Below are 19,777 nucleotides of genomic sequence, written 5' to 3' on the forward strand. Positions count from 1 at the left end.
CTTTATTCCTGATGAAGGGCTTTTGCCCGAAACGTCGATTTTGCTGCTCCTTGGATGCTGCCTGAACTGCTGTGCTCTTCCAGCACCACTAATCCAAAATCTGGTTTCCAGCATCTGCAGTCATTGTTTTTACCTGTCTGATTCTAAGTGGCCAGCAGAAGACAGGGTTTGATCTGCTGGGGTGACGTCGCTCAGGGGTGTACTGGGTGATGGAGGAACTTGCCAATGTCAGTCCAGTTTGTGGCCAAAGCCATTCATTGCCTTAAAACAGTGACACTCGGCTCTGAAGATACTTATGAGGTTCAGGAAGCTCAAGTGTGCAGTGAGTTTCCACCTGAACTACCCTCGTCTGGACAAATATTTAATTGGCCGAAGGACCCAAAACTCCCCTCAGGGACCTGTGAGTGACAAATTGCACCATCTTGAGGAAATACCCTCCGTGTTCTTCCATTTGACATAGAGGGATTTCCGGCATGTGTTATCTTCACTTCCTGAATACGACAAAGAATGCTGGAAGAACTCAGCAAGTCTAGCAGCATATGTGGAGAGAGAAACCAACTGCAAGTCCAGAACACCGACTGTTCGCTTCCTTACCTTGGTCTACTATTCGGACATGACCTGGCTTTCCATCATTCTATCAGCATCGGTGGAGTCCCCCAGTTCTCTTAGAGGGAGTCCTCCTCCTTGCTGTTGGGGATCCTGGTTGGAGGATGTAGCATGCAGCAGGCCCGTGCAATCAGAGGTTGTATCGGTTCACAGACCCCAGTAACTCTTGTTGTCTTTAGCGAGACTGTGGATCGTGTTTATATTAATTGCCATAGGCAACCAAACACCTCTCCCTCATTTCATTTAATTTTTGGTTGTACTTCTTCCCCATGCTCCTGATCTTTGGACATGCAGTGCAGAAAGGTGTGGGCTGGTGAGAAGACCTCCTCAAGGGTCTGCTTTCAAGTCTGACCAGGTTGGACATGAACTGGTCCAGATTTTGCAGGGTTTATGCATCAGTTGCCTGCCACCCTTTTGTGATCACCTCCGTGTCTTGGGCATCTCCGAAGAGGAGCACACGGTTACCACTGATGCCCTTCTGTGCACAATGGGCACCACAGGGTTGAGGGTGCATTATACCGTAACCCATGAAATTGCATCCTAGAGTGTTTTCTTTGGAATTCTGATTTTCATTGTAGTGTCCCTTAGGGACTGTTTGGACGAATTTTTTTGGTTCAGTTTTAAAATAGTTACAAAGCAGGGGTTGTGGCAGCAATGTACCTCACCCACCCAGAACCCAACACATCAACAATGTCTGGGGAGCAAATTAACGCATTACCCACATCCCATGAAAGAACTAAAAAAAGTCTGATATTGCTAGAGAATCTGCAATATGATTTTTTTCAACTACATATACTTTTAGTGTGCATTGATTTACCGGGTTGCTCGAGTCGGATTTTCAATAGCTCCATTAGCACATGAACATTTTCACTTCTACCATGGCTTGTACAAACTGAAGCCAAATAAAATCAGCTACACTCTTCATAATTAAACTATTTGTGGTTCTTCATGTTTTAAGCCAAAGGAGCGAGAAAGTGATCAGACACTCCCATTGAAGCGCTGTAGAGAGAGGAGGCTTGCAATGTTGTGTTTTGGATCCATGTGGTGTTTTGTTAAAATTTCAATGCGGATTGTTTGAAAGGACGGTACTGAGATCCTCGGGGAAATCGCAATCCCTGAGAATCTGCAACCCTGTGGTCAGGAGCAGGGATCTAGCCGGGAGCAGGGACCTGGCTCTGAGCAGAGCATGAACACTGGGCTCCTCAGCTGTCAGTCACTGCAGCAAAACAACGTGATGATGGTTTAACGTTACCATCAGCTGATGCAGCAAGCACCAGGAAGCATGGGACCGGGTGTGTGGCTGTTGCTGGCTCTTAGTTCCAGTCTAATTTCGCCAGTAAGTGATTAATTTTATCATCATTGTCCTTCTGTTCGCAACCCCGCATTCCGTGTATGAGAAGTTAAGTCCTCCTTGCTCTGTGTGACAGGCAGCATTCCCCCCGCCCTGTGTCTGTACTGGGCAGCGAGATACCCTCACCCTCTCACTCACTTGGGTTGACCTCGCTCATTCTCTCTCCCCTTCCACAGCGACCCCCCACTCCCCCTCTATCTTCTGCAGTGATAGAGTATCCTCTCACACACACTCTCAGTCGGAGTGATCTCCCTCAATCTGTTCCCAGGTGACCCCCTCTCTCACTTCCCTGTAAAGTGACAGCCTCCCCCCCCATCCCTCCTGCAGTGAGACCTCCCTGAAGCGAACCCCTCTACCTCTTCGCCACCTCCCCAGTGACCTTCCCCCCCAACCTCTCATTTCCTCTTTCAGGCCGAGACCCCCTCCCAACCCACTCCTAAATAAAATGCTTGCTCTCTTCTCTGCCGCCAAACCCCATCACTCTGTCTCCCCTGCAGTCACCCTCTCTCTCTCTGCTCCAACAAGTGACCCTGCCCCCAACACTGGAGAGAGCATGCCAGTCTCCTGTATTCAGCACCAAGTTCCTTAATTTTTGAATTTACAACTTTCACTTCTCCCTCTCACTGCTGGCAGACACAAACCATTCCTTCCAGGTGAATCAAAGATTTTCCCATCCACCTTTCTATTCAGGATACTGATACTGTATTCATTGTCCACAGTGTTGTCTCCTCTATATCGGGGAGACCAAATGTAAAGTGAGTGAATGTTACTGAAAGCCCCTTTTAAGTTCATTATTGCAACTTTTCAGTCCTCATTAAACCTCACCTCCAGTTCTGGTGAAAAGCCGTTGACTGGAAAGGTGTTTATTTCTCAACACATGAAATGGAATGTATTCAGCATTCTCTGTTTAATGTTTTCCATTTTCGGTATTTGTGGTATTTTGCTTTAGTCCCTCAGTGTTTGTCTGTCTCTCTGTATTCAACATCCAGTATGTTCCTTCGTGATCCAAAACAAAAACAGAAAATGCTGGCAACAGTGGATAAGGCAGCATCTCCAGGTTCCAAAAGGTCATCTACAGGTGCAGAAGCTTTAGTTAGACAAGAATCGTTTCCTCTAAGTGGTGCTTAGATTGTGCCCTAGTGCAAGACATTTTACTCTAGAACAGCAGTGCACCGACTTCTATATTTTCCAGTGCATTTTATTATAAAGTTAATACGCAGCTACCTTTGTAGCTTTGCCCTGGTGTTGAAAGCAAGCACCATTTCTGACTATGAAGTCAGATATGTCTGTTTTTAAAAGTGAATTGGAGATACTTATTTATTTCAGCTTTATTAAGACACTCCATCGTACCACTTGGAGATAGTGAGGACTGTTGTTGCTAGAAAGTCAGTCGATAAAATGTGGAGCTGGAAAAAGCACTGCAGATCAAGCAGCATCAGAAGAGCAGGAGAGACAATGTTTCAGGCAGGACCCTTCATCAGGATGATGAAGGGAGCTCCTGATGAAGAGTCCTGCCTGAAACAAGGACTCTCCTGCTCTTCTGATGCTGCTTGACCTGCTGTGCGTTTTGCAGCTCCACAATTTATCGACTCTATCATACCATACAAATTGGCCCCGGAGGAAGTGCAGCATTGATTAACCAGAATGATACCTTCATTCCAATGACTAAAATCTAATGAGCGATTTAGTTAACAGAGGCTGTGTACTCTGGAATCCAGAAGATGAAGATGCGACTTGATCAAAGAAATTAGCGCAACAGTTGGAGGGAAACTATTTTTTAAGAAGCTTCGGGTGTCTAATTCTCAAGGGCAGAGTCTTTAAAAGTTAGAAACAGATCTTACTAGCATAAAATTAGGCAATATTTCTACACAAAACACATTGGAAATGTTGGAACTCTCTTCTGTAAATGTAGGTTGATGCTAGATCAGTTGTTAATTTTAGATTTTAAATCGATTGATTTTGGTTATCTCAAGACAGAGGTATATTGAGCAAAGCTGACTACTTAGAGTTTGGCCACAATCTTACTGAGTAATGGAGCAAGCAAACAAAATAAGCAATCATAATTCATGGGATAATATTTTTGACTTTAAGTGTCCATAACTTAAGGAATGATGAAATAAAAGGATCCAAACAACACAGCCCCAGAACTGTTCATCAGTAAGTCAACTGTGTAATCTGGAAAGGTGAAGAAAAAAGCGTAGATAAAATTACAACACTGAAGTTTCCTGCATGTTTTGTCCTCAGTACTTAACTGGTACACAGTGAGAAATCCTGATTCTCTGCACTACACTTGTTCCTGTGCGACAAGTGCAAGGGAGCCCACGTCACATCACATCCCGCCCTTTCCATGGGCAGATTACAATTCTGCACTCCGTACCCTCAACGTGACTGGCTTTTATCAAATGCTTTTTGTAAGTGAGAGTCTGACAATCTGATCGTAGCTGACTTGTGTTATTTTTTTCAGAGTTCATCTGGAACATTCCAAATTGATTATGACAATGACTGTTTCCGAAAAGATGGCAAAACTTTTCGCTACATTTCGGGGAGCATACACTACTCTCGTGTACCTCGTTACTACTGGAAGGACCGCCTTATGAAAATGTATATGGCGGGATTGAATGCAATTCAAACGTGAGTGTGACAACTTATAATTTTATCTGGAAAAAAAGCAGAAAGAAATGCAGATATTGGATTGAATAGGCTTGGTTTGTTGGGTTGGGGGAAAGGTGCTCAAGGCCTATCATTTGGAGATAGTGAGGACTGCAGATGCTGGAAAGTCAGAGTTGATAAAATGTGGAGCTGTAAAAAACACAGCTGGAGAGGAGCAGGGTCCTTCATCAAGACAACCTTATGGTCTCAACTTAGAATTCACCAGCTTCCAAATCTCCCCACCTCATCCCAGGTCCAGCCCTCCCTCTCTGCCCCGTCCCCTTGACCTGATTTAACCTGTCCATTTTCCTTCCCACCTATCCACTCCACCTTTCCCACTGACCAATCTCAATCACCTCCTACCTGTATCCACCTATCGCTATCCCACCTACCTTTCCCCCAGCCCTACTCCACTCCCTTTATTTACTTCTCAGCCACCTTCTCCTTCCCAGTCCTGATGGAGGGTCCTACCCAAAATGTCGACTCTCCTCCTCTGATGCTGCGTGACCTGCTGTGCTTTCTCCAGCTCCACATTTTATCGACTCAAGCCTGATAATTGTTGAACTCAATATTGAGTCCAGAAGCCTACAATTTTCCCAAATTGAAAATGAGGTAATATTCTTTCATCCTGGGCTGAGCGTCACTGGAGTGCTGCAGTAAGCCAGACACAGAGATGTTGGCCAGAGAACACAGTGGTGTAGTGAAGTGGCAGGCACCTGGAAGTTCTTTTATTGCAGACAGAACGATGGTACTGTGTGAAGTGGTGGCCCAGTCTGTGCTTGGTTTTCCCAATGTAGGGAGACTACATTGCAAGCAGTCTTCTGGACTTAATATCAACAGGCTTGTCATTACACAGCTCCACCACACACTACACATTGTCAGCCACTAATTGTCCCCCTAAGCAGCTATTCATTCCCCCACATTGACTTTTATCTATCCAACTGGGTTTCTCTCTGTTTGGGCTCTATCTCTACCTATTGTTTATAACCCCCCACCCCATCTTCTGTATAAAACGATCCTTTTCCTACCTACCATCAGTTCTGAAGAAGGGTCACTGGACCTGAAATGTTAACTCTGATTTCTCTCCACAGATGCTGCCAGATCTGATGAAATTTTCCAGCAATTTCTGCTTTGCTTTAGAATTACATCTATTGGTCTCTTTTCTTTTGATATTGTCTGCCTCCAGGTTGCTAGTTGTCCTAGGTGTGGTCTCGGGACCTATTACTACATAATCTTTGGTCTTTCAGGAGAGACAGAGGCCTTCCCTACCTGTTCATGTGGATGTAAGACACCTTGCCACTATTCGAAGAGGCAAAACAACTTGTATCTATTTTGCACTTTTAATTTAAAACATTACGCAGACATTTTTTGAAACAAAATTTGGAATCAAAGGCCGATGATCAAGGGCTTGTCAGAGAGGTAAAGCTTTAAAAAGCATTTGAAATAAGGTGAAAGAGATGGAGAGGTTTGGAAAGGAATTCTAGAACCTGGGACTAATGCGGCTGAAAACAAAGCCATCAGTGGTGGAAAAATTAAATTCAGGCTTGCGCAAAGAAGTCAGAGTTAGAGGAACTCCTGATATTTTGGGAGCATGGGCTTAAGCAGATTAGATGTTGGGCAGACATGAAGGGATTTGAAATTGAGGATGTGAATTTTGAAATTGCGATGTTGCTGGACCTGGATCCAATGTAAGTTAGTGAGGCACAGGGGTGATAGGTGAATGTAAATAAGGAACCAGGAAGCAGAGTTTTAGATGAGCTCAAGTTTACAGAGTTCTTGGCTAGTGTTTATTCTTTGGTCAAGATAGTCATTGCAGGTTAACAGGTCATGTTCCCTATTCTTATTTGTGAAACATGACTGTCCACAGAGTAATAATATTTTGGAGAGTCTATATGTAATGCACTACAATATCAAATATAATAGGGTCAGACTTCACTCCTGCAGGACATCTGAAGCTGACAGGCCTCTCTCTCCTGCAACTCAAGATAACAAATTTGCTGGAACTGTAGACTGATAACAGCCCAGAGCAACCAACAGGCCACCTCCTTAACCAGTCAGTGGGAAATAAAACATAGCCAGGACTGTGAAGAAAGCTATACAGTATTCAGTGGATGAATTCAATGTCAGGTCATGTGCAGAAAGAGAGGTAAAGAGGGAAATAAAATATTTGATTAATAAAAGTAAAAATGTCAGAAAGGGAAAATTTAAAAGAAAACAAAGTTTGACTTTTCAGCAAAAACTACCTGAAAAATTTAAATATGATTGTATACTGGAACTGGATAATTTTCAGTATGTGAAAAGTTGATGGAACCATTAATAAGAATCATGTTATTAAAAAGTACTTGTGCTACAGGTTAATGTAATTAAATGTCTGCAGTCAGTTTAGCTTTATCTAAAGGGACTTGAGGGGCAGCTTTTTCACACACAGGATGGTTCCAATGTGAAATGAACTACTGAAGGGTGTGGTAGATGCAGGTACAGTTACAACATTTAAATACATTTGGATAGGTACACGAATAGGAAAGGTTTAAAGAGATATAGGTCAAACGTAGGCGAATGGAACTAGTTTAGTTTGGGAAACTTGGTTGGCATGGACGAGTTAGACCGAAGGGTCTGTTTCCCTGCTGTATGACTGTGATTCTGTAATGAATGTTTATGTAAAGTAGTTAATTCTGAAATGTCAAATGTGTTGGAGAGATACGGGACTAGGGTCATCTCTGAAAAAGAGAGATGTTCACTGACTCCAATAATTATATCCGTAGTACAGTCAACAGACTACTCACTCTCAGCGGATGTTTATTTGTGTCTTCTCAAATTGATTTAAGATGATACCACAGAATTTGCATTTGTGTAATAAAAACAAAGAACTGCAGATGCTGGTAATCAGAAACAAAAGTGGAAAGTGCTGGAAGCACTCAGCAGGAATTGGGGGCTGATGGATGGATTACATGGTGATGGGATTCAGGGAAAGGGACAGGCAAACAAAGAGGTTGCTGCTGAGAGAGATAAATGCTTGGTACTGTGCTAACAAGAAATATAAATGATTGAAAATGGGCTCACTCTGCTAGGACAACTTATACAAAATGAGGAGTGGGGGTGGTTGTGCGTGTGTGTGAGACAGAGGTGGGTGGAGGTGTGGGGGCTTAGTGAACATGGAGGAGGGTATTCTCATTCTGAAATGGTTAAACTCAGTGTTGAGGTCTGAAAACTCATTAGAATTAGATTTATTATCACATATACTCGAGTACAGTGAAAAGTTCGCAATGTCAAACCCCATGGCACCATCTTAGAGTCACAGAGATGTACAGCACAGAAATCTTATGTACAAAGTACCTTGGTACAAGTCTTAGATACAATATAGAGAAATAAAGAAAAAATAAGTTACATTACCTTACAGTGGTTCATAGTCTAAGTTTTAAAAGTAAGAAATAAAGTTAAAGGGATTACAGCCTGATAAACAGGTAATGTGCATACAAGGAAGATAATGTGGTGTTCCTGCAGCTTGTGTTGAGCCTCACTGGAGCACTGCAGCAGGCCTGAGATAGAAATATTGGCATGGCCCACTTTCTTAACCTCAACTCTCCCCAGTCCCCCTTCCAAAACCAAAACCCCTGCAGCCAGCTGACATTTGCTCAACCACTTAAAATTAATTGATTGTTTAGCCAGGTTAGGGAATAAAGATGTCAAACTATCACTGCAGTTAACGTACTCGTTCTTTAAATGTCGTTCAAGCATAAAGGTTGAAACATAAAGCACTTAGTGTTACAACTGTGGTAAATTAGCTAGCACACTTCCTCCAATACAACCGTGGCTGCACTTCCCAAATGTAAGTTCTTCTTTGACTTGAAACTGGTTTGTGAAAATGGTTAATTTATGTTTGTTGTGTTTTTCTATTTTAAAGCTTTGCTTTATGTACTTAGACGTTCTATCATCTACAGCACTCACTTCATTTTATAATATGCATTTCTTTATGTACGTGCAATTGTTCTCGATGCTACTAACTCCACGGAAAATGAACAAGGTACCATTATAGAATGAGGAGTAATGTGGGAGCTCAGGAGCAGCAGCAGCTGTTGTCCGGATTCTGGCGCTAGTGACTCAGTTAACATTCACAGTTTGTTAATTGTTATATTTGTGCATATAGACAAAAGGATGGTTTAAAGAATGAGGAAGCCCATATGTGCAGTTGTTCTAATGTTCTCTGTCATTAATCCTCATCAGTTGTACAATAAACCAGATCCTATTTAAATTATCCAGATATGTGCCGTGGAATTACCATGAGACCGAATCTGGCAAATATGACTTCACTGGAGATAGAGATTTGGAATCCTTCTTAAAATTGTGCAATGATATCGGTTTGCTGGTCATCTTACGAGCTGGGCCCTTTATTTGTGCAGAGTGGGACATGGTGAGTGCAATAAAATTCAATTGAGAAATTATAATTCAAATTTATAAAATAAATTGTTCATAAAGCTGGAGTATTTTTAATTTTTTTCTTAAAAAGGGTGGTCTTCCTGCCTGGCTGCTACAGAAGAAGTCAGTCGTCCTTCGGTCTACAGATCCAGGTAAGATGTAAAATTGTAGATTTGATTTTGCTTTCATAAAGTGAAAGGTTGAAAATTCAGAATTAATAATTTGCTGAAGGGGAAATAATTAGCAAATGCGAACAATTATTATTGTTGTTCAACCCGAAGAAGAAAGAGCTTTAAGCAATGTATCAGATTTTTGCTTTCTCAGGAAGTTTTGACCAGTTTGCCAAGAAGAAAAACTTAGATCCAATTTTCTGTTGAAGCATTGCTTTTATAACTATTAAAACAAGCAACTAAATCTCAAACCATACCATGAATGACTCAGCCACATGCTAGAGCAGAACCACTGAAACTACGCACTAATTGTTGCTTTTGCTCTGCTTGCCCCAGTGAACAATCGTGTTTCATGAGGTTGAATTGTCTCTCCATGCTGAGCTTTGCATGAAATTAATTTGAAGGAAGGTGAAGGAGGTGAATGAGTATGCAAGTGAGCAAGTGAGTGAACTTGGTGGATGCTTTGGCAAACAAAACCTACATCTCTGACAGTCAACCAGCGAATGAAGACCCACAGGCAACATATCAGTGTGTAGGAAAAGCTAGTGTATCCAATTGAATGGCTCTGGAGCAACATGTTATACAACAGTGGCCCTAGATGTTAGGTAGTTGCTGGGGAACATTTGAGCATTAGGGAATGAAATCTGCTTAATAATCCAAAAGAGTATTTAGAGCAGACTTGATATTTGTGAAAATTAGTGTGAATGCGGCTGTCACTCCTATGTGAACACCCAACGAACTGATTATTCATGACTTCCAATGAATTCTCAGACTTAACTCAATCTTAGTTTAAAATTTTCACTCTACTTACATTACACTGTCTTTTTAGCAATACACTTTCTCACTACTTGGTTCCTCAATGACCTCTCCTCATTATAAGTTCAGAAGCTGGGCTGATCACTGGTGAACACAGTGTACACTTTTTCACACTGTGCTTCATTGCCACTCTGAATTCCTCAAATTATGAAGCATCCAATGCTCATGTGCAGAAGGATCTGGATTACATCCAGACTTGGCTTGAGGCAAGTAACTTCTAAGCCATATATGTGTCAGCCAATAGGCAACTCCAAAAAGAGTCATTCCAACTCCCACTCCTTGACATTCAACATTCAGGATTCAGCACAGCTGAATCTGCGTGGTGGCTACTGACCAGGAACTCAACCAGTTCCAGAAATGCTGCAACTAGCAGAGCAGTCTTGCAGCAAGTAACTTCCATCCTCACCATTGTTTAAAGGCATCAGTAGAAGGAGTGTGATGGAATACTGTCCAGTTGCCTGCTTGGGTGCAGCTGCAACAACACTCAAACTCCACATCATCCACCCTCTCAAGGATCCACATCCTCCCAATATGTCATTCTTCTTTGTAAACCTTTGGTGATACACACAGCCAGTTTTTTTTTCAAAGCATTGTATCTTAAATACCATGCAAGCAAAAGAAAACTAATACAGAACATTGTGTGGTATTCCGAGGGTGTTGTGTGCTCATGCACAGGCACACTTTAGTGCCAACATTGGGTACAGTGCAGCACCAGTACAATTCATGGCAGTAGCTCACTGAGGTTTCTTTGACAGCACTTCCCGAAACCATGACCTTCACCTCCTAGAAATACCAGGACAGCGTATTCTTGAGAGCACCACCTCTTAAGTGTTGCACCATCCAGCCACATATACACCCATCCCCCTACCTTTATCATTCGACCGTTTACTTGGTACAAATCCTGGAGCTCCCTACCTGACAGCGTTTTGGCACTATCTCTGAAGCATGGACTGCAGTGGTTGAAGAAGGAGGCCCACTAGCCCTACTTGGGCATCTAGAGAGAGGCAATAAATGGTGGCCCATCAATGATGCCCTCATTTTGAGAATGAATAATAACAAAAAAAAGTGCACCTTACTAAAATTAGGGACCAGCAAATTTGAGGTGATCTTCCTGTCTCCGTACAACACCAAATCATGCAACTAAACAGAAATAAGGATTGTTCTTTACAGTGTCTGATACTTTTGCTTTGGTCTTAGATTATCTCCAGTTTGTTCATAAATGGATGGATGTTTTACTTCCCAAGATCAAACCATTTTTGTATCAGAACAATGGACCAATCATTGCAGTACAGGTAAGAAGTGTTTATGTTAAAATAGATGAATGAACTGGTCCAAATAATCAGTCAATAATTAATCTTCTTGATTGGATGGGTGTGGGGGTATAATCCATGATGGAAATGTGTTGCTGGGGTGGGGAGTTCTTGGACTAAGGGGGACAGGACGGTGTCAAGGTATAATCCATGGGTGTGCAAAAATATCTTGCACTTGTGTTGCATCTTTAATGCAGTAAAATGACCCAAAGTACTTCACAGGAGCATTGTCAGACAGCATTTGATGCTGAGCCAAGTGCAACACAGGAACAGGTGAAAGAAGTAGATCTTGAGGAGTATCTTTAAGGCAGATAGCGCAGTTGAGAAACAGTGAAGGTGAAGGAGGGAATCCCAGAACTTGAAACCCAGAGAGCTAAAGGCACAACCATCAGTCATAAAAATAAGGATGTGTGAAAAGCAGGAATTGAAGGAGCACACAGTTCTTGGAAAGTTTTCAAACTGGAGGAGATTACAGGGAAAGGAAGGGAGCAGTCATAGTGGGATTTGAAAATGAGGGATGAGAGTTATATAAACCACATATTCCTCAGAGCTCGAGTGAGTCAATGAGTGGCAGCAGAAGAGCAGAGACAAACTTTCACAAGTAGACAGAGCTCTGAGAGATTAACTTCCACCCAGACGATTGCAAAGTGTTGCTGTGTTAAAATAAGGCACACTCCGCGAATTGTTGGGCAGGATGAACAAAAAAAAACTGGAAGATTCAGCGCCAACCTTATGCCGTTGTTGCAGAGCAAACAGAGTTACGCTGCCGAATTAATTGAATTTGAGGCTTTTATTCTGAAGTTTGTAATATTCTGGCCAGGTTTCAATGTCAGGAAACACTGACTTAGCATCTAAAGCTTCAAGATAAACTTCTACTGTGACAAGAGGAAAGGAAGACAAGAATTCAGTGCTTGAAGTGTGTTCCACAGGGCTGCTTCATGTGAAATTATGTTACATAGCAGAAGGCAATAACTGAAATGTGACCAAAACATGTCTGCACAGAATTAAAATGATGCAGAAGGATTATGATTCAGCCCATGGGTTATAGCAAGCATTCTTTTTACCAGTACATACTCAACCTGAAGAAAGAAAAGCAATAGCACAGCCGAAAACAGGCTGCAGGAATTGGCTTATTTTGCAGCAGCAGCTGTTAATGGCTTGGGTTTTACAATTGTTTTGATGATTTTCTAAGTATTTGTTGGATGATCTTTCATACATTTGGACATTTTTGTTTCGTGCATATGGCTGAGTAGCCAGAACTACCAACTGTGGAGACTGCTGTGTGCAAATTGGCCATGACATTTCTTGCGTACAGCTGAACATCTCTACTTGCAAACCCCCCCACCCCGCCAAAATATGATACCGTGGATCATTACAGTATTTGAGCCAAGGTGTACAGAACTTCAGAGGATTCTTTGAACCGCTATGCATTTCTTTTGACATCTGTTGTATTTGTTATTAAGCAACAGGTAACTATCAACCGCAGTAAGAATGCTGATAGAATTCTGGAAATACTCTGGTCAGATCGTATCTGTAGAGAGAGAGATAGGTTTAACATTAGAGGTTGCCAGTAGGTAGCAGTGACTCAGTGATGGTATTCTAGCCTCTGCGTCAAAAGGTTCCAGGTGTACTCCAGAATCATAGGACAAAACCCAAGAGTAAGGCTGCAGTACTGACAGAATACTGAGGTGCCATGTTTCATGTGAGGCAATAAACTGAGGGATTGTCCCTCCCACCAGTCTCTGCTGGATGTAAAGTATCCCATTGCACTTTTCTGAAGAAGAGCAGGTGAATTATCCATGCACTCTCATCCAATATTGATTCCTGCATCAGTATCACAAAAATAAATTATCTGACCATTATACCATTGTTGTGTCTGGGAGACTGCTGTGTGCAAATTGGCCATGACATTTCTTGCGTGTCAGCTTCAAAGGTGCTTCATTGGATTGGCTGTAAAGGTCCCTGGTGACTCTGAACGGTGCCATACAAATTCACATCTTGCTCTTTCTTTCAGCTATTGAGAGTTGTTTTGCAATTGGGTCATTTTTTTTTACATGTAACTACATAATTAGTAAGTATAGGAATTCTTATGCGGTTTCAGGTGGAGAATGAATATGGTAGCTACTTTGCTTGTGACTATGATTACCTACGATACCTACTGAATCTCTTTCGGTATCATCTGGGAGATGAAGTTATTTTGTTTACAACGGATGGCGCAGACAAAGGATTCCTGAAGTGTGGTGCACTGCAAGGGCTATATGCTACAGTGGATTTTGGTCCAGGTATGCTAGTGTTTAGTCATTTCAAAGAATTGAAAGCCTTTGAATGTTAATAGGTTAAGGGATTTCTTTCGATTTTGGACCTCTCATCAATAAAGCAAGGCATAATAAAAGCAAATTAATGCTGATGCTGGAAATCTAAAATTTAAAGAAATACAAGGTTTTGGAGAAACTCAGCAGGCCCACCAACTTCTCAGGCAGAGAGTTCCATAACAGTGTAACCATCTGAGAAAAAAAAGTCCTAATCTCAGCCCTAAAAGAGTGAACCCTAATCTTAAACAGTGCTGCCCTGCTCTGGGCTTATTCGCAACAGGAAATTTCCTTTCCTTGTCCAGCTTGTCAAGACCCATTCAGGATCGTACATATTTCAATCCAGTCAGCTCCATAGGACAACCTACTCATTCCAGGTATTAATCTAGAAAACCTAGCTTCACATAAACTGATTTTCCTCCCATCACTAATCTTCCTACAGCCAAAATACAGAAAATGAGGGCAGCTTAAAATCGACACAAATATAAAGCAGTGTGAGGGACCTAGCATTGCTTGTGAGAGAGCTAACAGGGCCTTGTGGGTTCAATCATCCTGACCCAAAAAGTTACAGCAAAGTTTGTGTAACTAGGAGGGAGCCTAACCTGTACTGGGAATTTACTAGTCCTAGAGAAGGGAAAATATAGAATGATAGGAAGCTGAGAAATGCATATTTATTCACAGTGAAAAAGAAATTTGACTTTGAATCAATGAATTGAACAACACATACACAGACCCTTCATTCTAACTCATCCATGCCGACCAGATATCCTAAACCAATCTAGTTCTATTTGCCAACATTTGGCCCATATCCCTCTAAACCCTTCCTATTCATATATTCATTCAGCTGCCTTTTAAACATTGCAATTCCTCTGGCAGCTCATTCCATACATACACCACCCTCTGCATGAAAAAGTTGCCGTTGAGGTCCCTTTTAAATCTTTCCCCTCTCACCATAAACCTATGCCCTCTAGTTCTGGACTCCCCCACCCCAGGGAGAAGACCTTGTCTATTTATCCTATCCATGCCCCTCGTGATTTTCTAAACCTCTATAAGGTCACTCCTAAGCTGGCAACTAAAGTCGAGGGACCAAATTGCACCAGACATTGCGTTTAGAGGGAACATTGGGAGCTGTTCGGAATGTCACATCTATTTTTCTGTTCAATAAGTTTGTAATGATCTGGTTTGGTCTCAATTCCTCTTTCCTATCTCCCCCATTGTTGACTTCCTTGAGGATCTAAAAATGATCTAACTCTGCCTTGAGTAAATTCAGTCCACTTAACAGGAACATGCCTGCTATAAACAGTGGGGAATTATGCTTCTAACTTTGAAGCATTGAGTCATGTGGATTAGTTGGACAACACGTCTTTTTCTGTCCTTACTCTGTGCAGTGTTATTTTCTGTCGACAGGTGGAAATGCTACAAAATCATTTGAAGCTCAAAGATATGCAGAGCCTCATGGACCACTGGTAAGCACCTAGCAACTGACATCCTTTCAGCCAATTCAATTTTACTGCAAGAGCAGCTGGGCAGTTAGAAGGAGATAGAATGCAACTTGGAGGAATTATTAGTTTGTTATACTATAACTGCAGGTTAATGTCATGTCAATCACATTGTTATAGTGTGGGATAAACAGATATTGGTATTGATTGATTTATTCTCCTGAACATATTAAAATAGCCTCACCAGCAGTGGGGTACCTGTGTTGCAGAGGCAATGTCCCTATCTCTGAGCCTGCGTTCAAATCCCACCCTCTCCAGACTGTGTAACAACATTCTGAACAGATCAATTTAAATAGCTATAAAAACAGGAACTCAGCTGGTCTGGCAGCATCTGTCTCTTCATAGAGTTAACCTTTTGAGTCCAATGTATCTTCAGGCTGAAGATGGGACAGTGAGGACCCTGGAGGCAATAGATCTGTAAGATGATGTAAGAGACTAATGTTCTGCTAAGGATAAGCTCTCATGGTTCCTGATTCACTACATGTCTAGGATCCAGTTAGCATATTGTACACTGCTTATCGGATAGAAATTATACCATTTAAAATATGGAAAAGCATGAAAAATTGTAAACACAATATAAACATTGACTCAAGTTTCTCAATGCAGAAAGATATTTTGGTCCAATGCATTAAAGGTTTCTTCCTAAGTGGGACAGTTGATGCAGACAATTGTAACTACCTGAATACTGATGAACTCCAACTTTCACCTTGAGAAGAAACACGTTCATCATTTCCAACCTGCAACTAGCCTTTTGCAATGTAAACATTGAAAGATTGAGCAATTAATTGGATGTAATTTGGAATGCATTGCAAATGATATATCGTTCAGATATATTTTCAGGGTAAAAAATACAAATTAAATGTTTGAGTCGATGAATTGGATGCTTTTTTTTATATTAGGTAAACTCTGAGTTTTACACAGGATGGTTGGATCACTGGGGCAAGAAACACTCTGTGATCAAAAAAGAAGTCGTTGCTAAATCATTGGATGAAATCCTTGCTCTTGGAGCCAATGTCAATATGTACGTATTTTTAATGAGTTTCTGATGTTCCATAATGTAATGTTGCAATTCTGTCTTGAACTGTAATCTTTGTTTTAATATCATCAGGTACATGTTTGAAGGAGGAACAAACTTTGCCTACTGGAATGGTGAGTCCATCAGTAACTTTAACCTTGCTGGAATAACTAGTCTGTTTAATAACTTTAACTGTTTCGGATTTTTGCAAAGATTTGTAGCTCAGGTTGTGGTTGAGGGCATAGATTCATTCACTGAGCTGGTGTGGTTTTCAGCAGACATTTTGTTGCCTCGATATGATGTTGGTGGTTTGTCCCATCTGGTATTTATCTGTCCTATGAGGGACGACACCATATTGAAAATGCACTGACGATGTCACCTAGCAAGGCAACAAAATGTCTCCCGAAAATGACATCAGCTTGGCGAATGAATCTATAACCTCAACTTTAACTGTACTCACACTAATTACTGATGCAAGTATGCATTTAACAATTAATCTACTTGTGATAATTACTTATACACGAGGACATGAAATTAATTGTAGCCAGAGGATTAATTGCAATGACTTCTTTTCTGCTCCTGCAGAGGATCTGTCCTTAGCTGGCTCCTGTTTCTTGTCTACATGCTCTCTTATGACATCATCTGAAAGCAGAATGTCCGTTTTCACGTGTACACTGACAACACCCAGCTCTACCTCACCACTAACTCTCTCAACTCTTCTGTGCTGGCTAAAATATCAGGTTGCTTGCTGTCGGCCATGGCTCAGTTGGTAGCTTCTTGAGTCACAAGATTCCAGGTTCAAGCCCCACTCCAGGGATTCAGCTCAAAGGTCAAGTCTGAAACTCCAGTGCAGTGCTGAAGTTGTTCTGCATTGTCAGAGGTGCCGCCATTTCGAGAAAGTCAGGCCCTGCTGCGGCAGATGTAAAAGGGCTCTATTTTGGACATTATCCTGTGCTGCTATTTTGATGGAAGAGGTGGGGAATTATTAGAGCAGTGTTCAAAATCTTTACCTCAGAACCAGCTTCACACGAACAGAATATCTTGCCATTATCACATTACTGCTTGTGGGAGCTTACTGTGTACAAATTGGCTGCCACACATGCTACATTACAGCATGGACTACATTTCAAAAGATACTTTATTGGTTGGCTGTAACTTGGATATGCTGCTTACTTTATATAAGAATTAAGGGCACTCTATGGACCGCTGAGCTTTCTCTACTATTCAAGTTAATCATGGCTAATCTTGGGCTTCATTGCCACATGTCTGCTCCCTCCCCATTAACATTCCCTTTCAGTTGTTGGCAAGCTCGGCACAAGACATTCGGCATGGCAAAGGATAGCTTCCCTTTGCAGAGGCTGCTGTCAAACACGGAACTTGGTGGCTCATGCCTCACCACATTGCTCCCCATATCCCTTGACTCCTTGACACACCAAATGTCTTGACTATCTCAGAATTAAATATATTTCAAACCCCTGTTGGCTAGAGAATACGCAGATTCAAATCCCTCTTGAATGCAGAAGTTTCTCCTGCTTTCCATCCTAAATGACCGTCCCTTCTCCTGAGCCTGCGCCTCCTGTGATCTAGCTTCTCCAGCCAAGACAAGTGATCTCTGCCTATCCTGCCAACCCCTCAGAATCCTGTTTGTTTCAAAGGGTTTGCCTCTCACACATCTAAATTCTAGAGAATAAGTATTCCATTTCCTCAACCACTCACATGGTATAATGTTCTTGCATTAAATCCACTGACTTGCACAAGTCTCCCATGCTGCCCATAGTATTTGTGAAAAAAGGGTGTTGTGTATTTGTCTTTAAATACATTTTTTTTTATAATTGACGTAGGAGCAAACTCTCCCTATTGGCCAGAGCCAACGAGTTATGACTATGACGCCCCCCTGTCAGAAGCAGGAGACCCGACTGACAAATACTTCAGTGTTCGGCAAGTTATTGGAAAGGTAAGGGATGAAGCAAAACAGAAATAGCAAATATTATGAAGGAAGTCCTCTGCTCAAATAAAATCCTGGGATATTCCAGCACATAAAAGGCTATTTTACCTGTTAAATCTGTTTTGTCTAAGAGTCACCTAATCTACGTCCATCCTCTTCTTGCTTTCCACACCCTTAAATATTCTTTCCTAAAAAAACACTGGCTTATGTTTTAGAAATATGGCATCAGTTTCAATAACATTTTGCAGAACAAGATTCGAAACCCCCTCTCCGTAAGGACATGTTTCCTGCCCTTTACTTTAAATTACCTTATTGGAATGGGCTCAATATACTTATTGCCAACAAACAGAAACAAAATGCTTCTGTTTAGCTTTAAATAGCCTCAAGGATACACTAAGCCTGCAATCTCTATCCATGTACGACAAATAAAGGCTCTCTACGCAAGGGTCACAACATGTTTATTAAACATTACTTGAACATAGTCTAAGGCAACGCATTGTGGTGCTTTGCTGGAGAACATCATGTTACTGTCACTGAGATCGACTTTATAGACCTTTTTTTTTCTCATCTTCTAAATTTATTGATCATATTTCTCAATTTTAAAGCCTCACTTTATCACAAGCTCATACCAGTCTTTACCAACATGTTCCAAGCTCTCTAAATATTTATTTCATTGTCTCCATATCTGGAAAGCTGGTGTTTAGGGCAAGCAAAGCACGGAATGGATCTGTTGTGTCTGTACAGCAAACATATCTGTTTCTGAGTGTGCATAAAATATGTGAGAAAGGTTAGGTTTAAACGTAATTATGACCTCCGTGAAAGCTGCTTGGGGTTTATTGCAAAATGAATTACTCGCTTGCCCTCAGTCTTTTACCAAGGGTCCCTCATACTCTTAAACATTGCCTCAGCTCCAATGAACCATCCTTAATCTCGTCATAGCTGAAAATGTGTTGCTGGAAAAGTGCAGCTGGTCAGGCAGCATCCAAGGAGCAGGGGAATCGACGTTTCGGGCATGAGCCCTTCTTCAGGAAATCTCATCATAGTCTGCCTTCATAATTCCAAACCTGTCAAATACAAGCAAAAATCTGCTGGAAGTACTCAGCAGGTCTGCTATTGGGAAAAGAAACAGAGTTTAGAATTTTGGGGGGGGCCTTCCATCAGACACTGTACTTTTAGGGCCACTTGAGCTAAGAGGCCCTCCTTCCTTGTGTGGATGCAGCAATAGCTGCAGCCCTCCTACTCGAGAGATCCCCCTGCACTGCCCCAGCAACCTGAGCCCAACCTGCCCTCAACAGCCCCCATCCACACTGGTTTGGCTGCCAAAAAGAGCCCTTTCTTAAAATATTTAAACTTCTGCATGGTATCCTGCTGTTGCTGTCCTGCATCGATTTGACCTTCCAGCTATGAGAGCCAAAGGGCAGAGAGCCTGCCCTTTGGTCGATAGTTGACTTCTTCATGGAAACCAGCAGTGAGTGGACCGGCCTTCTCACCATCCCCCCCCCCCCATTTGGACCTGGTGACTGAGATCAGAAACAAAGAAAGAATGCTGTCTGTTAACACACTTTCTCTCTCCACAAATTCTACCCGACTTGCTGAGTATTTCGAGTGGTTTCTGGTTTAATTTCAGATTTCTCGTGTTGTAGGACTCTGCTTTTGTGATTCTTCAACCCTGGTAGAATTGTTGTTAGTAGTTT

General features: G+C 41.8%; 1 protein-coding gene across 2 annotated transcripts in view; it reads left to right on the forward strand.

The window, feature by feature from the left end:
- Positions 1-1,834: 1,834 nt before the first annotated feature.
- glb1 (galactosidase, beta 1) overlaps positions 1,835-19,777 on the forward strand; it is an 83,159-nt gene continuing 65,216 nt past the window's right edge. For both annotated transcript variants that reach the window (XM_043719431.1, XM_043719432.1), the window contains exons 1-10: positions 1,835-1,942; positions 4,422-4,588; positions 8,864-9,014; positions 9,111-9,171; positions 11,203-11,297; positions 13,417-13,597; positions 15,032-15,090; positions 16,023-16,144; positions 16,232-16,272; positions 17,980-18,092. In XM_043719431.1, the coding sequence (XP_043575366.1) occupies positions 1,868-1,942; positions 4,422-4,588; positions 8,864-9,014; positions 9,111-9,171; positions 11,203-11,297; positions 13,417-13,597; positions 15,032-15,090; positions 16,023-16,144; positions 16,232-16,272; positions 17,980-18,092 (1,065 nt within the window). In that variant the 5' untranslated portion in view covers positions 1,835-1,867. The remainder of the gene's footprint in view (positions 1,943-4,421; positions 4,589-8,863; positions 9,015-9,110; positions 9,172-11,202; positions 11,298-13,416; positions 13,598-15,031; positions 15,091-16,022; positions 16,145-16,231; positions 16,273-17,979; positions 18,093-19,777) is intronic.

This window comes from Chiloscyllium plagiosum, chromosome 29 (assembly GCF_004010195.1).
Source record: "Chiloscyllium plagiosum isolate BGI_BamShark_2017 chromosome 29, ASM401019v2, whole genome shotgun sequence".
Classification (NCBI taxonomy): Eukaryota; Metazoa; Chordata; class Chondrichthyes; order Orectolobiformes; family Hemiscylliidae; genus Chiloscyllium; species Chiloscyllium plagiosum.